Here is a 21,685-nt window from a genome sequence, read left to right on the forward strand (position 1 = left end):
AAGCACAATAAATGATTAAACTACACAATATTAGAGGTTTCATGATCATAAAACAGTTTTTGTCTTGACATTGGCAGAGAAACTGTTAAACTGAGTACTCTTCATTAATGCTGTGCAATAAACATGTCTTTTTTTACATTGTAAACTAAACTTTAGGCAATGGACAGTATTATACACAATAATTAGAATACATAATCTTACAGTATTATAGATTATATGGTTGCGATGCCATAGTTTGTGAGGTCGTGACACTGGTTGAGAACTATCTAACTGAGCACTAGTACCTTACATTGAACAACAAACATGTTTCACATTGTAAATAACATTTTTATGAAATGGATATAATAGAGGGAAACATTCCACGTGGGAAAAATATATTTAAAAAGAAAGATGATGAGACTTACCAAACAAAAGCGCTGGCAGGTCGAGAGACACACAAACAAACACAAACATACACACAAAATCTAGCTTTCGCAACCAACGGTTGCCTCGTCAGGAAAGAGGGAAGGAGAAGGAAAGACAAAAGGATATGGGTTTTAGGGGAGAGGGTAAGGAGTCATTCCAATCCCGGGAGCGGAAAGACTTACCCTAAGGTAAGTCTTCCTGACGAGGCAACCGTTGGTTGCGAAAGCTAGATTTTGTGTGTATGTTTGTGTTTGTTTGTGTGTCTATCGACCTGCCAGCGCTTTTGTTTGGTAAGTCTCATCATCTTTCTTTTTAAATATATTTTTATGAAATGGGTAATATATGAACATAGGACATGCTTAAAATAACAATATTTAGTTACTGTGAGTTATGTTGAAGTTTGTGGGATAAGGAACAGGAGATTTTATTATGTTTTAAGTTTGTGTAGCCATATACATGATTGTGGGTGTGTGGCTGATTGGCAGCATCACGTGAAGCTTAAACATGGGGATACATTCAACTGTAATTCATCATTTAGAACCAGCTGGGAGTTTTGAGCTAAATGTTTGTTTTCCTCAAGTGCTTCTAACAGGCTTAGTTTTCTTCCTTTGTTGGCTCTATGCAGTACTTGTCTGTGGACTTGGTATTTGTGCCCTTCTTTCAGCATATGTTTGACAAAGGTGGAGTGTAATCTCCAGCTGCATTCATGTTCAACCAGCCTAGTTGGTATGGCCCTGCCTGTCTGACCAATATACAATTTGATACACTCATTGCAAGTTATTCAAGTTATTTTGTAGACAATGCTGTTACTTAATAAATCTGTTTTGTCCTTATTGTTGAATAGGATATGGGCTGTAGTGCCTCTTACATAAAATGAATTTTTGTAATTACAGGACTTGAGGGTTTTAGCTAATTTGTCGAACAGCTTTCCTAAATATGGGATAGTACACCAGTTGGTTTTAGGTATGACTGTTGCTGCAGAGGAGTCATACATGTAGGGTAACATTTCATTTTTTTTTTTTTTTTTTTTTTTTGTGTGTGTGTGTGTAAAATGTTGTAAATTAATTCAGTGGTATAGCCATTGTTTGATGCAGTATGTTCAATGTGTCTAATTCTGTTTCAAATTTCTGTTTGAAAATTCTGTTCTGACACTGGTACGGATGTAGGATGATGTCCCGCAGAATGGAAGGTAGCATGTTTATGTGATATTGGGAGTTGTAAACATGAGGGTATTGCAGTGTCTGCTGTGGTGAGTTTTCTGTAAATTTTGAAACTATGCACTGCAGGAAGGACACAAATATCAAGTCCACAGACAAGTACTACATACAGCCAACAAAGGAAGAAAATTAAACCCATTAGAAGCACTTGGGGTAAGCAGACATTTGGCTCAAAACTCCCAGTTGGTTCTAAATGATCAATTACAGCTGAGCACATCCCCATGTTTAAGTTTCACAGGATGCTATCAACCAGCCACATACCCACAAACCACCAGAATGACGTGCATGGCTACACAAAATTAAAACATGATAAAATCTCCTGTTCCTTATCCCCCCAAAATCAACAATATAACTTGTAATACATTAGTATTCTATATTTTAACTGTGTACTATGTTTAAATATTACCCATTTCATAAAAAATGTTATTTACAATGTAACATATGTTCACTGCTCAATGTAAGGTACTAGTGCTCAGTTCGATAGTTCTCAACCAATGTCACAACCCCACAAACTATGGCATCATAACCTTTTAACCCACAATACCGTAGGATTATGTGTTCTAATTATTGTGTATAATACTGTCCATTGCCTTACGTTTATTTTACAATGTTAAAAATCATGTTTATTGCACAACGTAAATACAGAGTGCTCAGGTTAACAGTTTCTCAGCCAATGAATGAAAAAATAAAAAAATAAAAAAAATAAAAAAAATAAAAAAAAAATAAAAAATAGGAAACAACCATGCTTCATAACCATTTAACCTGTAATATTGTGTAGTTTAATTATTTATTGTGCTTAACACTGCTCATTGTGTAAAATGTAATTTCAACAATAAGAAGCAAATTTGATGAATAACACTCTATGCAAGTGATTGCATCTTTGCCTATAATGTTTAGTAAACTAAAAACAAGTGTCCCTTCCTGATGCTAGTTATTTGTTTCCTGAAGATGGCCTAATAAGTTGAAAACTAGTTTGAAATAAACATAAATTGGCAGAACAAAAACACTGTACTTGTTATTTAACCTTAAATACGGAATTGTTCTACCAAGATGTAACAGAAGAATCCTTAATAATAATAATAATAATAATAATAATTTTAATGCTTCCTGCAGCCAGTGTCGAGTACATGAATGAGGGTAATTATACCAGAATTTCTCTTGAACTATGTTCCCCGTGAAAACTGTATGGTGGAGTCATATAGTGTGACAGGCAGTACTACTTGCTATTTACTCAAGCTGTTAACCATAGCAAAGCTGTTCACTTCACTGAATCTGTTGTATGATCCACTGACTTTGCTACTGTAATCAGATTTCTCTATTGGTGCTTGTTTTGGACTACCTGCATGAGTTCACGATTAGGACTGTTGATATTTTGTAAGATATACTGGTATTTTAAAAAAAATACCATTCTTGCCCTCATCATGTACAAAAAAACATCGTTAGAAAAACATCGACATATCGGCCTACAAAAGTATTGGCTGCACATTGTAAATATACTGCCATTTTTAAGAACTGTATATTTTAGTATTGATTTATTATCAGATATTCTGTACATCAACAAGCCAGCAGCCTGCTTACCCTCTTAGAGTAAAAAAATTAAAGGAAAACGATGCATTGTCACACTTGGTGATAACCACTTTGCTAACAATGGTAACTGCATGGATGTTGCACAATAAAAGGTGTACAATGAGTCCATTGTTCGGCTTCGTCTCATATCAGATATGTCAGGATACTTCATATTGACTTCCCTCTTTTTCATTTCTATAAATGCAAGTGACCTAGCAGTTGTAGTGTCAAAACTGCATGGTGAAGTTGAACATTGCAGTTTCTGTTGGTAGCACCAAGAGCCAATTACATTCAGCAGTTCTCCTCACATGTCTCTGCACAGACCAGTCTTGTCATTTAGATTTTTTTATCATTTTCTGCAACTGTTGTTGAAGAATGCTGATGTGAAGAAATAATGAACTGGTTGTGTTAAAATTTTTTTTCAGCTGAATCTATAGAAGGTGCAGCAATGCAGATAAATTTTGTACAAGAGACTGCTTTGAAAGCAAACCTATGTATGTTTTTTGGAAAAACAGAGTATGTGACAAAGTAAGCAGTGAAATACATGGAAACTGATTACAGCAGAATAAAAAAGGCTAAAAAGTTTAAATACCTATGTGAAATAAAACAATCAAGTACTGTGGACAAAGATGCTAATTCAGCAAGTGCAAGGAAAACTGAAGTGGCTTTTCAATCAACAGAAAATTCATATAACAAGAAATGTTTACCCACAAATGCAGAACTCCAGCACTACAGGATTATCATCAGACCAGCATGCCTTTATGCTTCAGAATGCCTTTTGTTACAAAGCAATTATGTGAAATAGCAAAGAAAGATAACAAAATAGTCTGGAAAATCTTGGGACCAAAATATGACAACAGGAAAAGCAAATTATAAAGTAATACAGAAGTTTACGAGTGAACAGAAGGAAACCAAACACAATGAAGAAGAAAGAATTTTTTTTTGACAGAAACCCAAAACATCAACGATGTGGATTAGAGAAATTAAAGCATACCTGAGGAAAATGGAAATAACAGATGAAAAAACAAAAAAAGAGAAAAGTTCACAGCAAAAGTAAAATGTTTCAAGGATTTCCAGGGGGGGGGGGGGAGGGGGAAGACAGGTGCAAGTCAAACAGAAGAAAGAAGAGAGCAACACTGAGAAAGAATGAAAAACCAATGGAAAGAAAGAAGGGTGAAAAGAAACAGACACAAGATAGTTCGTGTGCTTCTCAGTAGGCCAAACCAATAAAACAAAACAACAACAACAACAACAATAAACTGAAATAGAATATTAATTTTATTTTAATTTGTAGCATAGATTCAATAACCACAACATCGTGAAACAATACAAAAAATCTGCAAATGAAATTTTAATTTAGAACTCAAGTGTTTCATTCATTCCATAACCTGATATGCCTTTTATAACTTTCTCCTTGATCTGTCTTAAGCTAATACATGTAGTTACAGTTAACTATCCATATAATTTCAAATAAATTAAAGGACTAATTTACCTTTAGCCAATAATCTGATCCAGTAGTTGCATATATATGAGTATGCCATAAGAGAATCTGTGGTATTGTGTGGATTTGTTCTTCCACCAAATACAATCATATAGTCATCAGTTGTAATAGCAGAATGTAAAAATCTTGCCCGAGGCTAAAAATAATAAATTAATTCCACTGTAGTCAAAGTTACAATGAAATTACTGAATCACATGCATGATGCAGTGAACACCAATATTTTGAAAATGATCTTGTCTCAAATTATCACACTATAATGAAATATTTACATCTAAGCATTAAAAGTCAAAGAAATAATTTTCAATGGAGTAATTTTAACATTCAAAAGTCTTTGTAACTTACCAAGAGGTCCGATGCTGGATTATAACCCTCAAAGGTTGGAAGAACTGACCACTTCTGTGATGGATAATGAAAAGAGTAGAGCTTATTTGATATAAATGAGCTGTTGAAATCAAATATATAGCCTCCGAATACATAGAAGCTTTCTGTTGGGTTATGGTATACAGTGCTATGGCCATAAATTCCTACAGAAGGAAATGTTTGCATTAATTGAAATGTTACACAGCTTTTAAGAAAAGCAGCGTGTTTGGATTACAAAATTGCTTTCATGTGGCAGCATGCACTGACAATCTTTATAATATTTAATACATGGTACAAAACAAAGCACCACAACCCTCAATGTTTAAAACACAATTTTACAGCAATCAATGAGGTTTCTTAGTTTCCCAGTCACAATCTTTTAAATTGCTTCACAAGGTCGTCTACTTTTTCACATTACATGCCACTTCATCCTTAATAATTTACACAATCAGAAAATAGCAGCAATAAAAGAATAATCCCGGTTATATTAACAGAAAGAGAGGTAGAGCATTAAGTGAAACAAATAGCAGAATCATGACAGCAAGTGTTATATTTCTTACCATCGTGAAAAGTTATTGGGTAAACTAACTTGTGTGTGTGTGTGTGTGTGTGTGTGTGTGTGTGTGTTTTTTGCCTACTTTAGAACTGTGAAAAATATAAATCAGATAAAAGCAAACTTATTCTCTCCCATTTGTCCTTGCGCATATACTACGACACTCAAATTGCCTAGGCTGATAACACGACCATTATTCTAAGACTTTCTTAAGTAATTCATATAATAAGATAATACAGAAGGATAAAGAAAGAACAAGGGATATTGTCCCAAGTTGATTTCTTATTAAAAACAGGATGAGGCAGTCTTCATCACAATACATTAAAAGTTCCTTCCTAATAATTTGTGGATCAAGTTGGAAATTTTACAGAATAATTAAAGTGATTTAATATTCATCTCATTGTCTTTTAAAATAAAGTACAGAGTTATAGTTAAACTAATCTCTTTTCTGAATATTTATTTGTTTAGTTCATTTTGACCCTTCAGGATCATGAGTGACTTGTTCCGTACATCTTTTTTCTTCCCATTCTCTCTTCTGTCTCTTGCTTCTCCTGGTTTTTTTTACTTCCACGACCTTAATTTTGATCCTGTGGCTTCCACCATTATTTTATAGCTGAACCTATCCCGCAAGGCTGCTGGTTGTCTTTGCAACATATCACAGTCAAAGAACTAGTTGTTGGTACAGTAATTTTAACATGCAAAAATACTTTTAACTCAACAAGAGGTTCATTGCTGCTGGATTACAGTCCTCAACTGCTACAAGTACTGAGCATTTCTGTATGAATGGAACAGAGCTTATTTGATATAAATGAGCTATTGAAATCAAATATACAGTGTCCAAATACAAAGAACTTTCTGCAGCATTTGCAATCCATCTATTATGCTCTTATAGATATACATAGCTTACCCGTTATGCCCCCCCCCCCCCCCCCCCTCCCCAGATACCAAAGGATGTGTTCATTCTCCACTACTCGACCTTCAACTTTCCAGTCACTATCTGCAACTATTACTTTATTCTTACCACACGCAATCTGAAAACCAGGTATCATTGCAGATTTGGGTACATTTTTCAGTGCAGTTTCCTGCATCTTCTTCTTTCTCATAGCAATGCTACAATACTATATCATCTGGAAGGGCTACACAGTTTACAGTGGTATTTTGTTTTCTTTTGTATCCAATTTGTACACTTCCAATAGTTATGGTTCTGTTCACCTGTCTCCAATGTCCAACCACTTCATTCAGCAATGAGTTGAAAAGAATCAATGTCTCTTCCTAGGTGAACTTCTGTCTTTATTTCATAGCTTTCCATTTTCAAAGCTCTTTTCAATGCAGAGGTTCAGCACTTCATACTTGCAGTTGTGCCTGCCAATATGTACCTTAATAATTCATGTGTTACAGCAGGTACAGACAAGAGTTCTGCTCAAGTGCAGTGCACGTGCTCATGTACTAATCTCTAGATCTACATCTACATCTACATGGATACGCTGCAAATCACACCAAAACAAAGCAATGTAAAAAAAAAAAAAAAAAAAGGCTCAAATGAATAGACATATCTTACCACGGAAGCACCACTACTGAAGATGCCCAAGAATATTGTACCTCAAAGTCACATCATACATATATTTTATATCAAATAATATTCAGAAACCCTTATGCATAATCACCTTCAGCAGAATCAGGTGTTTATCAGTTGATCAGTACCTCCTAAACCCTCACATGAAGCAACTAAGGAGCCGCCTGTACTGCCGTATCCAGATCATGCTGTCAGTAACGATTTGCTCCAGTGACTTTTCCACACAGTTCTTTCAGGGAGTGCTTCTGTAACCACTGGGGGGCGTATAGTCCTCCTCTGCTTTGAAGAGGGGAACCAAAATTGCGTCCCTTATTGAGCTGGTAATATTCATGACTGCCAGACTGTATTAAAAATTGTGGTAATATTTTTTATTGTTCTTAAACACTGCAGAATGATGTATCAAATATAGTTGTGACTAGGTCCAGTATCATGAGCTCCAGACAGTGGTAAATCCAGCTCCCAAATGGAGAAGTGGCAACTGTAGCACTCCTAATCTGAAGCAGAGCCCACCTTTCTCGTTGGTTGTATTATAGTGATGGAAAGCTGGAATTCAGCTGGCAGCAGCAGCAGGGACTGATGTACCCTGTCTCAGCACAGCTGCTATAGTTCAATGACTGTTTATTGGAAATAGTCCTTATGGCTTCACATATTTCAGTAGAGCAATTGAAATGGCTGGTAGTGTAGGAACAGTTGCCATGATCATTTTCTCTCTCTCTCTCTCTCTCTCTCTCTCTCTCTCTCTCTCTCTCTGTGTGTGTGTGTGTGTGTGTGTGTGTGTGTGTGTGTGTGTGTGTGTTCATCACACAGCAGAGCTGCATAAAGAGAAAAGGGGCAGAAAATGATCATGGCAACTGTTCCTACACTACCAGTCATTTCAATTGCTCTACTGAAATATGTGAAGCCATAAGGACTATTTCCAATAAACAGTCAGTCAGATGGCCTGAGGATTTTAGGATCAATAAATCAGCAGAAAGATGAATCATGCTTGTGATGTAGTACATCCAGTAATTGGTGCTGCTTCAGTGTTAAAAATCAAGCAATTGGCAGTACAGTGTCCAATTCTCTCTTCTGACAATTCGTGGCACCTTCTTTTCAGGATCTGCCTCTTCTGGTACATGAATCCAGAGAGGGAAGTGGTCGCTGGACTGAAAGTCGCCACTAACTTCCCGCTGAATGAAATTAGTGAGCACTGACGAACAAAAGGAGAGGTCTGCTTCTAAGAATGACACTATAACAGTGCTGAAATGTGTGCTGCTGCCGATGTTGAGGATACACAGCTACTGCAACATCACCAAGCTCTCTAATAACTCGACTTCTGTGGCAGGTAGAGGATGACAGCCGTAATATGCAGTGCAGGTTAATCCTGCAGCAGGAGCGCCTACATACAAAGTGTGCCAATCACAAACAAAATTGTTTTGCAGTGTTACATTGTTGTTTCACAATTCTGAGCCCACATCTATTCCTTCATTATTGCTTTGGCTAAGAGCAATAAAGTGTATTGTCATACATGAGCAGCAGTTATACATGCATAAAATAAAGAGTAAGCTAGATGAGGGAAAAATTTTACAATCCTTGCAAGAAAATGACCCACATTACAAGCTATCAGTACAATCCCGTAATTAGGCAGTCATCTACAAGATAATTAGTAATCAAATAAGAGGCTAACTGCACTGTTTAATGCCTGGAATGGGTCATTACTGTGGGGTAACACCAGAACATGGCGACAGTGTGATATAATATGAATTTATTTTATAATTGTTTAATTAAATGGTGCATTAGCTCATATACATAAGTTTATTTTTGTTTAATTAAAATGAGATTAAACTATGATTTTGCTCATACATGTTTACCTTGGTAACATAACTACAGCTATTATTTACATGTGTACAAGGTACGCCACGTGCCCGCTCGTGTTATAAAAAATGGCACTCCTGCCTGAGTGTTAAAGTTCTAAAGTAACAAGTATAATTGGAGGAATTGCATGGAGAGGTATGTGAGACTCTTGCATTCAAGTTAATGTTTCATATGATGTTTTCAATCATCAATGAAAATATTTCTGCAACAGAAGCACTGAGACTGGTAACATTCAAAACATAAAATAAATATCACTAAATAAGAACAATAAAACTACAGACTTCTGAATTTATGCACAGGTTCCCATCAACAACAACACAGCCAGAAATGAGAGATTCACTGTACCGCTAACATAGTTATAAGTAAATAAGATTTATGTATACCTATGGGTCCACTTCCTGAAGTATTCAGGCTGTTCCATATATTTGAACCAATATCATATTCCCAAATGACATCCATAAATCCATATTTGGGGTTGAATCCTCCAATCAACACCAAGCTTTCAGACTCACTTGAGAGTCCACGGTGCAAAGTCAGTGTATGGCCAGCAAGTGGAGGTGGACATTTTTCAATCTGTAATCCAGGATTTCCCTCTCAAGATAACAGATAAGCAAACAAAATTATTAAACAAAAAATTACTTTAGAGTTACAAAGATACCTTAATATCAGTCCATCTTTGGTTCTTAAGGCTGAATTTCCAAAAATCATTCAATACGTTTCGTGATAAGCCTGTTACATGTTCCTTTTCTGCTAAGCCACCATATACATAAATGTCTTGGGTTGTGTGCACAATTTCAGCTGCATGAAAATAGCGGCCCTGTGGCATATTTACATCTCTGGTGGAATCTACTGTGACCTAAAAGAACATTTAATAATGGAAATTAAACAGAATTCCACATCAAAAGAGTATGACAAATTAATTGGCCATAAAAGGTTCTCTCTTTCTAATAGTCACCAAGTCATTTTGCTCGGACAAAAATTAACTGCTTGAGTACTAAATTGTAAGGTTAGTTGGACACTGAAGTTCACGTGTACTGAAAGCACATTCAACTAGGCCTACTACTACAGAACTACAAAAATGTTGCAGTTTTGAAGTCAATATGACACTGGCATGGAACACTTGTAGTAGAGGATTTGAAGCAATGAAATTCTGTTAAAGGCTATTCAGAAAACAAGAGGCTATTCAGAAAACAAGAGGACAGCAGCCTTCTCTATAACTGACAAGAAGCTAGTATTAACGTTTTATCAAATAAATTGTTACCAAGGAACAATTCTGTCCAATTTCCATTGATTTAGCTGATGTAAAACTTGCCTGAAAAGAAAACACGTAAATAACAATGACTGACAAAGAGGAGTCATGTAAGAGTGATCACAGATCACAGAGAGCAAAGCAGTCCTGTACATTAGTGTATACATGGCCACAAACAACTTAAAAGTAAAATCAAACAACAAAATGAAAAGGACAGACTGCTACTCACTCTAAAGATGACACTTTGAGCTGTAGGCATGCATAACGATAAGACTGTTAATACATTCGAGCTTCTGACCAAAGTGCTCTTCAAGGAAAACATGAACGCCCCTCACCCCTTACACACACACACACACACACACACACACACACACACACACACACTGACACACACACACCAAAACAGTCACTCAATCAAGCACACCTCACTCACACATGACCACCATTTCCCACAGCTTGGACTGGAAGGTGTGTGTGAGGTGAGGTTGCTTGTGTGAATGTGTGTGTGTGTGTGTGTGTGTGTGTGTGTGTGTGTGTGTGTGTTTTTTTTTTGTTTTGTTTTTTTTTTTTTTTTTCTAAAGAAGGATTTGGCCAAAAGCTCACATGTGTAACAGTCTTTTCATTGTGCCTGTCTGAAATTCAATATGTCATCTTTAGAGTGATTAGCAATTTACCCTTTTCAAAATATTCTTGCTTAAGTTATAGGTGTAAGACACAAGAACTGATTATGAGAACTATACACAAGAGTGAACATTTCTTCATGTCACATGGTAAAGTGACCCCCCTCCCCCCCATGAACCATGGACCTTGCCGTTGGTGGGGAGGCTTGCGTGCCTCAGCGATACAGATGGCCGTACCGTAGGTACAACCACAACGGAGGGGTATCTGTTGAGAGGCCAGACAAACGTGTGGTTCCTGAAGAGGGGCAGCAGCCTTTTCAGTAGTTGCAAGGGCAACAGTCTGGATGATTGACTGATCTGGCCTTGTAACAATAACCAAAACGGCATTGCTGTGCTGGTACTGCGAACGGCTGAAAGCAAGGGGAAACTACGGCCGTAATTTTTCCCGAGGGCATGCAGCTTTACTGTATGATTAAATGATGATGGCGTCCTCTTGGGTAAAATATTCTGGAGGTAAAATAGTCCCCCATTCGGATCTCCGGGCGGGGACTACTCAAGAGGATGTCGTTATCAGGAGAAAGAAAACTGGCGTGCTACGGATCGGAGCGTGGAATGTCAGATCCCTTAATCGGGCAGGTAGGTTAGAAAATTTAAAAAGGGAAATGGATAGGTTAAAGTTAGATATAGTGGGAATTAGTGAAGTTCGGTGGCAGGAGGAAGAAGACTTCTGGTCAGGTGACTACAGGGTTATAAACACAAAGTCAAATAGGGGTAATGCAGGAGTAGGTTTAATAATGAATAGGAAAATAGGAATGCGGGTAAGCTACTACAAACAGCATAGTGAACGCATTATTGTGGCCAAGATAGATACGAAGCCCACACCTACTACAGTAGTACAAGTTTATATGTCAACTAGCTCTGCAGATGACGAAGAAATTGAAGAAATGTATGACGAAATAAAAGAAATTATTCAGATAGTGAAGGGAGACGAAAATTTAATAGTCATGGGTGACTGGAATTCGAGTGTAGGAAAAGGGAGAGAAGGAAACGTAGTAGGTGAATATGGATTGGGGCTAAGAAATGAAAGAGGAAGCCGCCTGGTAGAATTCTGCACAGAGCACAACTTAATTATAGCTAACACTTGGTTTAAGAATCATGATAGAAGGTTGTATACATGGAAGAACCCTGGAGATACTAAAAGGTATCAGATAGATTATATAATGGTAAGACAGAGATTTAGGAACCAGGTTTTAAATTGTAAGACATTTCCAGGGGCAGATGTGGACTCTGACCACAATCTATTGGTTATGAGCTGTAGATTAAAACTGAAGAAACTGCAAAAAGGTGGGAATTTAAGGAGATGGGACCTGGATAAACTGAAAGAACCAGAGGTTGTACAGAGTTTCAGGGAGAGCATAAGGGAACAATTGACAGGAATGGGGGAAAGAAATACAGTAGAAGAAGAATGGGTAGCTTTGAGGGATGAAGTAGTGAAGGCAGCAGAGGATCAAGTAGGTAAAAAGACCAGGGCTCTTAGGAATCCTTGGGTAACAGAAGAAATATTGAATTTAATTGATGAAAGGAGAAAATATAAAAATGCAGTTAATGAAGCAGGCAAAAAGGAATACAAACGTCTCAAAAATGAGATCGACAGGAAGTGCAAAATGGCTAAGCAGGGATGGCTAGAGGACAAATGTAAAGATGTAGAGGCTTATTTCAGTAGGGGTAAGATAGATACTGCCTACAGGAAAATTAAAGAGACCTTTGGAGAAAAGAGAACCACTTGCATGAACATCAAGAGCTCAGATGGAAACCCAGTTCTAAGCAAAGAAGGGAAAGCAGAAAGGTGGAAGGAGTATATAGAGGGTCTATACAAGGGCGATGTACTTGAGAACAATATTATGGAAATGGAAGAGGATGTAGATGAAGATTAAATGGGAGATACGATACTGCGTGAAGAGTTTGACAGAGCACTGAAAGACCTGAGTCGAAACAAGGCCCCCGGAGTAGACAACATTCCATTGGAACTACTGACGGCCTTGGGAGAGCCAGTCCTGACAAAACTCTACCATCTGGTGAGCAAGATGTATGAAACAGGCGAAATACCCTCAGACTTCAAGAAGAATATAATAATTCCAATCCCAAAGAAAGCAGGTGTTGACAGATGTGAAAATTACCGAACAATCAGTTTAATAAGTCACAGTTGCAAAATACTAACACGAATTCTTTACAGACGAATGGAAAAGCTAGTAGAAGCTGACCTCGGGGAAGATCAGTTTGGATTCCGTAGAAATACTGGAACACGTGAGGCAATACTGACCTTACGACTTATCTTAGAGGAAAGATTAAGGAAAGGCAAACCTACATTTCTAGCATTTGTAGACTTAGAGAAAGCTTTTGACAATGTTGACTGGAATACTCTCTTTCAAATTCTAAAGGTGGCAGGGGTAAAATACAGGGAGCGAAAGGCTATTTACAATTTGTATAGAAACCAGATGGCAGTTATAAGAGTCGAGGGACATGAAAGGGAAGCAGTGGTTGGGAAGGGAGTAAGACAGGGTTGTAGCCTCTCCCCGATGTTATTCAATCTGTATATCGAGCAAGCAGTAAAGGAAACAAAAGAAAAATTCGGAGTAGGTATTAAAATCCATGGAGAAGAAATAAAAACCTTGAGGTTTGCCGATGACATTGTAATTCTGTCAGAGACAGCAAAGGACTTGGAAGTGCAGTTGAACGGATGGACAGTGTCTTGAAAGGAGGATATAAGATGAACATCAACAAAAGCAAAACGAGGATAATGGAATGTAGTCGAATTAAGTCGGGTGATGCTGAGGGAATTAGATTAGGAAATGAGACACTTAAAGTAGTAAAGGAGTTTTGCTATTTGGGGAGCAAAATAACTGATGATGGTCGAAGTAGAGAGGATATAAAATGTAGACTGGCAATGGCAAGGAAAGCGTTTCTGAAGAAGAGAAATTTGTTAACATCGAGTATAGATTTAAGTGTCAGGAAGTCATTTCTGAAAGTATTTGTATGGAATGTAGCCATGTATGGAAGTGAAACATGGACGGTAAATAGTTTGGACAAGAAGAGAATAGAAGCTTTCGAAATGTCGTGCTACAGAAGAATGCTGAAGATTAGATGGGTAGATCACATAACTAATGAGGAAGTATTGAATAGGATTGGGGAGAAGAGAAGTTTGTGGCACAACTTGACCAGAAGAAGGGATCGGTTAGTAGGACATGTTCTGAGGCATCAAGGGATCACCAATTTAGTATTGGAGGGCAGCGTGGAGGGTAAAAATCGTAGGGGGAGACCAAGAGATGAATACACTAAGCAGATTCAGAAGGATGTAGGTTGCAGTAGGTACTGGGAGATGAAGAAGCTTGCACAGGATAGAGTAGCATGGAGAGCTGCATCAAACCAGTCTCAGGACTGAAGACCACAACAACAACAACACATGGTAAAGAAGAAAGTTCACTTTATTTAAAACTGGTAATCAGCTTTGCACTAAAATATTCACAAATGTTTCTATGTAAAAAGTTGTACAATGTTATTTCCTTATTTTGCCAATTTTCTTAAATTTAATAACTGTGATACATTTTTTCATGTTTTGTTAAATTTTCTTTATTTTAACTGAGGGAGGATGGGATACATAGTGGACATTTTTTAAAAATATATTACAGAACAAAATTCTTCTATCTATTAACACATTTTTAACTTTTCTTTAAGAATTTTGCCAGTGACTGAACAGTTTGTGAGTCTTGAGTTGTGAAAAGCACAATCCAATACATGTAACCCATTGCAAATGAGCTATTCCCTCTGTTGATTTACTTTTAACTGTACTCAAGTGGCAGACTCTGCAAGAGAGGCGCTCTGCATTGCGGTGTAGCTTGCTGTCCAGGTTTTGAGACGATGCGTTTCTGGATGAGGTATCGAATATATTGCTTCCCCCTACTTATACCGCCGGAGGAGATCACGAATATAAAATTAGAGAGATTTGAGCACGCACAGAGGCTTTCTGGCATTCGTTCTTCCCGCAAACCATACACGACTGGAACAGGAAAGGGAGGTAATGCAATGGCACGTAAAGTGCCCTCCGCCACACACCGTTTGGTGGCTTGCGGAGTATAAATGTAGATGTAGATGTAGACCCCATCTGAAATGTTGACTGTGACTTTCAGAAAATCTATTTTGAGTAAGACAAGAGTTCACGAGTGGTCCAAAAGTTCAAATAGGATTGAGAAGACAGTGAAGATGATGTTCAATCTGGACACCCTATCACATCAATTACTGACAACAATGTGAAAGATGTAAAGCTAATGGTTCTGGAAAATCACTGAATCATCACTACAGAGGTTGCTGATGATGTCAACATGCCATTTGGCTCAGGTCAAGCAATCTTCTCTCTCTCTCTCTTTTTTTAAGCATGATACGTGCAGCAGTAAAGTTTGTTCTGAAAGTGTTGAATTTTGAGCAAAAATGACATCACATAGACATCACTCGGGAATTGCTGAATGAAGCTGACAATGATTCAGAACTTCTAAAGAGGGTTACAACAGGTGATAAAAATGGGTATATGGGTATAACTTTGAAAAGAAGACCCAATCGTCCCAATGTTAAGTGCCTGAATAGCCCAGACTGAAAAAAAATTTGAGAAATTCTATGACATATGAAGGTTCTTCTCACTGTTTTCTTTGGTTACAATGGTATAGTGCATCATGAGTTCCTGCCTTACGGTCATACAGTTGATAAGAAATACTACCTGGAAGTTATGCGCCATTTGTTTAGAGCAATCTGAAGAAAATAATCAAAATTGTGGCAAAATCAATCATGATAGTTGCATCATGTTTATGCTCCTGCTCACACCTCAATTCTTGTTCGTAATTTTCTGGGAGGGGGGATGTTGCCTCAGACATGGTATGCACCTGACATGGCCCCCTGCAATTCATTCTACACCTGAAGCTGAAGAGAACAATGAAAGGACATCGTTTTGCCACCACTAACGAGATAAAAACAGAATCCCTGAAGGAGCTGAACACCACAATGAAAAGTGAGTTCCAAAAGTGTTTCCAAGACTTGAAAAAGCAGTGGCATGAGTGTATTATGTATGGGGGGGGAGGGGGGGGGGAATTACTTGAAGAGCATTAACTTGTAACTTGTTTATGATGACTAAATAAATATTCTTTAAGGAAAATAAAAATTCCAGTTACTTTATGATCATACCTCAAATCTAGAACTCATCATGTTGATGGAAAATGTTACTTAAAACACATTTATACTGGACTGCTGCTAACAAGAAATAAACTAAGAACAAAAATGAGAACCTGAATTAGGCAATCTCATAATGATAGTGTCCCTATCTGACACTAAATATTAGAGACAATTGCTGTTTTAGATAGAATGGAATAGTTCAGCAAGTGCTGCGACCAGGATGTTGTTATACATCGTACTGGACATCAGCATGACAGAAATAAGAGTAGTATGGGCAAGATGCACACTAGCAGCAAATCCCACTTGCCAATTAGGCACTGTTCACTCGGCTCGTTGAGGTATTTTTGATTGATGGATGTTAACAAAGAATAAAATGGTGCCCCTCACACTTATGCCACAGTCCTTCATCGGCAAGCTGTACAGGACAAGTGTGACCGATCATGTGCCACAAACTGTGGAGCTGTAGCACAATTCAGGAGATCTGTACTATGCGAATGCACCACCCAGTTGCTTCCAAATTGTATCAGAACGATTTCAGGAACATTCTGTGGACCCTGAGACCACCTAAGTTACGTGACTACAATGTTACTGGGCACATCTGGGATGTCATCGAGTGTATTACACACACATTCGACCCAGCACCGAATAAGTTCTGCAAGTTTTGGCTGGCTGTTGAGGGGTCATAGATGAGCATGCACATTAAATAGTTTAAGTAAAAAAAGTTGAACCTCATTTACATTACATAAACAGGTTTGATGACTTGTGAAGACTATGCCTCAGTGCATGGCCATCATCATCAGAGCAAAGTGGCATTTGGTACACGAAGCCCATTCATGGTTCCTTGAAATACAAAATTACAGTTTTTTCCAAGAAAGGGCATCACATATATGGATTTCAGTTTTCTTTGGACTGTCTTGTAGTGAGACTGGCGAGTTATACGACTTTGTTTTGAAAGACTGAACATCTATGACTTCATAAGAAGGGGTGGTTGTAAAAGCCTTCCTAACTTACAAAGATCTACATATCACAAAATTTTGCCTTTTGTTTCTACACTTACTTTATATGAAAGAGAATCTGAGTACCAATGATATTTATCCCAGTTTCCAATACCCATTAACCCTTTAACTGCTCTGGACATTATAAAGCATGCGCCTTTGTACCTGTCCCTGTCTGCTCTGAATGTGTTTATGTGAGCCACCAGTTCTTCTACCTGGTACTCTGAACATGTCTACGTTTTTACAGTTTTGTAACACACAATTCAGCAAAATATGGGCATATGATTAGTGAAACTGAACAGTTCAAATTTCTAGGCATTCATATAGATAGTAAACTGTCGTGGAAAGCCCATGTTGAGGATCTTGTTCAAAGACTTAATGCTGCCATTTTTACTATTCGAACAGTATCTGAAGTAAGTGATAGTTCGACACAAAAAGTAGTCTACTTTGCTTATTTTCATTGTATTATAATTTAGGGTAACTCTTCCCATTCTCAAAGGATATTTTTGGCTCAGAAATGGGCAGTTAGACCCCTGTTCACTAGTCTGGATATTCTGACATCCCCCCCCCCCCCCCCACCTCTCTCTCTCTCTCTCTCTCTCTCTCTCTCTCTCTCTCTCTCTCTGTCACACACACACACACACACACACATACATACTCTTTACAGTCATTTTTTGTTATCAGCTTATTCCAAAGAATTAGCAGGTTTCACAGGCAGAAATCCAATCTGCATTTGGATTGCACTTCCTTGACTCTCATGCAGAAAGGTGTGCAGTATACTGCTGCAACCGTTTTCAATAAGCTACCACAAGAATTCAAAACTCTTAGCAGTAATCCACAGACTTTCAAATCGAAACTGAAGAGTTTCCTCATGGGTCACTCCTTCTATTCTGTCAAGGAGTTCCTTGAAAAATTAAGCTGATTCCTATGTTATATTGTTGATAGCGTTTACATAAACTTATTTTTTGGCTTTTTTGGGTTCATAAACATTTTATTTTATCTGTTATTACTTTTATTTTGTAATTTCATATACTGACATGTTCCATGACCTTTGAGATCTGCTCCTCAATTTGGTCCTACGGAACTAAAAGTGTAATATAGAAAACAAAAAATTATCACACCTTTCGGTCTATTTGAACATGTATGAATGCAGTTTGGCCTTAAGAATGCCACATAGACATGGCAATGGTTTGTCGACAAGGCTCTATGTGGTCATAACTTCTGTTTTGCATATCTGAACAATGAGTTGGCTTTTTTTACGTCTGCTTCTGAGCACAAAAGCCACTTACAGATGATTTTTGGAAGACTTGCTGAATATGGATTGCAGATAAACAAGACAAATACATCCTTTGCAATGAAGCAGTAGATTTTTTGGGGCACCAGACAACACCAAAGGGAATTATGCCCTTGCAGTCTAAAGAGACTCATTGTAGGCAGAACTGCTTCTGTAAACGTGTAAAGAACTTCGCTGGTTCTTGGAAATTGTCAATTTCTACAGACATCATCTACCACAGGCAGCTGAGGTACAGGCACCAATCACAGTAGTGCTTTTGAGCAGCAATTTGCAGGGACAGCGAGCTACTGTGTGGATTCGGGAGTTGTTAGCTGTGTTTCATAAAGATAAATCATCCTTGCAATAAGCAGTACTTCTAGCTCATCCCATACCTTCGGCACCACTAGCAGTAGTCGTTTATGCCAGTCAGGCTGCTATAGACGTGGTGCTGTAGGAGAAGATAGGAGGATCTTGGCAGCCTCTTGATTTTTTCTCTCAGAAGTTGTCTGAGGCAGAGACAATATGGAGTGCATACGGCCGGGAACTTATGGCAGTGCACATTCAGGGGCCAATGTAACCGTTGGCAAAATGATTGACAGATACAAGTATACGGGTTATAACGAGTTTGATGCTTATGGGTTAAAACATGCTTACCTCGTCAAATGGCTTAAGTAGGAGTCATGTTCATAAACCCATTGGTTCATTTTGGAAACTGAAAGGTCATTTTTCACATGTGCACACAGACTTGGCAAGGCCACTAAAACTGCTGCAAGGATTCAGATATATTCTCACAGCTATTGACAGGTCTACTTGGTGGGTCAAGGCTTCTCTTACCATGAACATCATGGCAGAAACAGTTGCAAGAACATTTTTGACTAGATGGAAATCATGGTTCAGGTGCCCTACAGATGTAATAACGGACCAGGCCTATCAGTTTGAGTCAACACTGTTCAACAAGCGCCGGCTGCTGTGGCCGAGCGGTTCTAGGCGCTTCAGTCCGGAACTGCGCGACTTAAAGAAAAGTTAAAAATGTGTTAATAGATAGAAGAATTTTGTTCTGTAATATATTTTTAAAAAATGTCCACTATGTATCCCATCCTCCCTCAGTTAAAATAAAGAAAATTTAACAAAACATGAAAAAATGTATCACAGTTATTAAATTTAAGAAAACTGGCAAAATAAGGAAATAACATTGTACAACTTTTTACATAGAAACATTTGTGAATATTTTAGTGCAAAGCTGATTACCAGTTTTAAATAAAGTGAACTTTCTTCTTTACCATGTGACATGAAGAAATGTTCACTCTTGTGTATAGTTCTCATAATCAGTTCTCGTGTCTTACACCTATAACTTAAGCAAGAATATTTTGAAAAGGTTCGAATCCCGCCTCAGGAATGGATGTGTGTGATACCCTTAGGTTAGTTAGGTTTAAGTAGTTCTAAGTTCTAGGGAACTGATGAATTCAGATGTTAAGTCCCATAGTGCTCAGAGTCATTTGAACCATTTTGTTCAACAAGCTGGTCATGCTATGTGCGTTCATTCATCATCACTCCATCAGTTACTATCTGACATGGTGGGGCACTGGCACAGGGCACTAACATCAGCATTAATGTGTCACAAGTCTTCCTGGTTAACTGCTTTATTGCTGGTGTTATAGCATTCAAATTTGACCCCGGCACAAAAAGTGCAGAAATGGTCTATCCTGAAACCTTAAGACTGCCTTCAGATTTTTTCTCCACACAACATAGAAACCATACAGATGACCCTACTCCTTGGTGCTACAGATGAGGAACTGTATCTTGAGCTTTCGGTCTACGATGGTGTCCCGCCATGCGCAACCGCCTATCTTTGTGCATAAAAACCTGACTCACTACACCCATGTCATGCTCCACTCAGATGGTGTCAGGGTGCCCTTGCAACCACTTTACACATGACTTTATTTAGTTTTAGAAAGAAATGTGCAAACACTGATGCTCTTGATAGCCAAACCAAAGAAAGTGTCAGGTGAATGAGGTGCAGTCTTTCACTACTTTACATGTGTTTAAAATGAACAAGCATATGCTTGTCATAAAGGGTGGTATTGCATAGCTTAGTGGATGGTTTGATAATGAGCTTAGGTCTTGAAACTAGTCATCAATAAAGAAAATTAACATTGCAACTTCAACTGTTTTTTTTTTTACAATTTATTACATAATAAGCTAACACTTGGTTTAAGAATCATGATAGAAGGTTGTATACATGGAAGAACCCTGGAGATACTAAAAGGTATCAGATAGATTATATAATGGTAAGACAGAGATTTAGGAACCAGGTTTTAAATTGTAAGACATTTCCAGGGGCAGATGTGGACTCTGAACACAATCTATTGGTTATGAGCTGTAGATTAAAACTGAAGAAACTGCAAAAAGGTGGGAATTTAAGGAGATGAGACCTGGATAAACTGAAAGAACCAGAGGTTGTACAGAGTTTCAGGGAGAGTATAAGAGAACAATTGACAGGAATGGGGGAAAGAAATACAGTAGAAGAAGAATGGGTAGCTCTGAGGGATGAAGTAGTGAAGGCAGCAGAGGATCAAGTAGGTAAAAAGACGAGGGCTAGTAGAAATCCTTGGGTAACAGAAGAAATATTGAATTTAATTAATGAAAGGAGAAAATATAAAAATGCAGTAAATGAAGCAGGCAAAAAGGAATACAAACGTCTCAAAAATGAGACAGACAGGAAGTGCAAAATGGCTAAGCAGGGATGGCTAGAGGACAAATGTAAGGATGTAGCGGCTTATCTCACTAAGGGTAAGATAGATACAGCCTACAGGAAAATTAAAGAGACCTTTGGAGATAAGAGAACCACTTGTATGAACATGAAGAGCTCAGATGGAAACCCAGTTCTAACATGGGAACATCCCCATCGCACCCCCCTCAGATTTAGTTATAAGTTGGCACAGTAGATAGGCCTTGAAAAACTGAACACAGATCGATCGAGAAAACAGGAAGAAGTTGTGTGGAACTATGAAAAAATAAGCAAAATATACAAACTGGGTCGTCCATGCATAAAATAGGCAATATTAAGGGCAATGTGAGGCGAGGAGCTCCGTGGTCCCGTGGTTAGCGTGAACAGCTGCGGAACGAGAGGTCCTTGGATCAAATCTTCCCTCGACCGAAAATTTTAACTTTTTATTTTCAGTTTATGAGAAAAACTCTTATGTTTTCATCACTTTTTTGGAGTGATTATTACATCCACAAGAAAACCTAAATCGGACAAGGTAGAAGAAACTTTTCACCCATTCGCCAAGTGTACTAGTTAGGTG

At 38.0% G+C, this 21,685-nt stretch overlaps 1 protein-coding gene across 1 annotated transcript in view; it reads right to left on the reverse strand.

The window, feature by feature from the left end:
- LOC126088413 (multiple epidermal growth factor-like domains protein 8) overlaps positions 1–21,685 on the reverse strand; it is a 333,556-nt gene that overhangs the window by 90,149 nt on the left and 221,722 nt on the right. Inside the window, exons 24-27 of the mRNA XM_049906553.1 lie at positions 9,688–9,885; positions 9,413–9,602; positions 5,032–5,213; positions 4,681–4,825 (exon numbers count right to left, since the gene is read on the reverse strand). Of these exons, the coding sequence (XP_049762510.1) occupies positions 4,681–4,825; positions 5,032–5,213; positions 9,413–9,602; positions 9,688–9,885 (715 nt within the window). The remainder of the gene's footprint in view (positions 1–4,680; positions 4,826–5,031; positions 5,214–9,412; positions 9,603–9,687; positions 9,886–21,685) is intronic.

The sequence above is a fragment of the Schistocerca cancellata genome, chromosome 6 (assembly GCF_023864275.1).
Source record: "Schistocerca cancellata isolate TAMUIC-IGC-003103 chromosome 6, iqSchCanc2.1, whole genome shotgun sequence".
Classification (NCBI taxonomy): domain Eukaryota; kingdom Metazoa; phylum Arthropoda; class Insecta; order Orthoptera; family Acrididae; genus Schistocerca; species Schistocerca cancellata.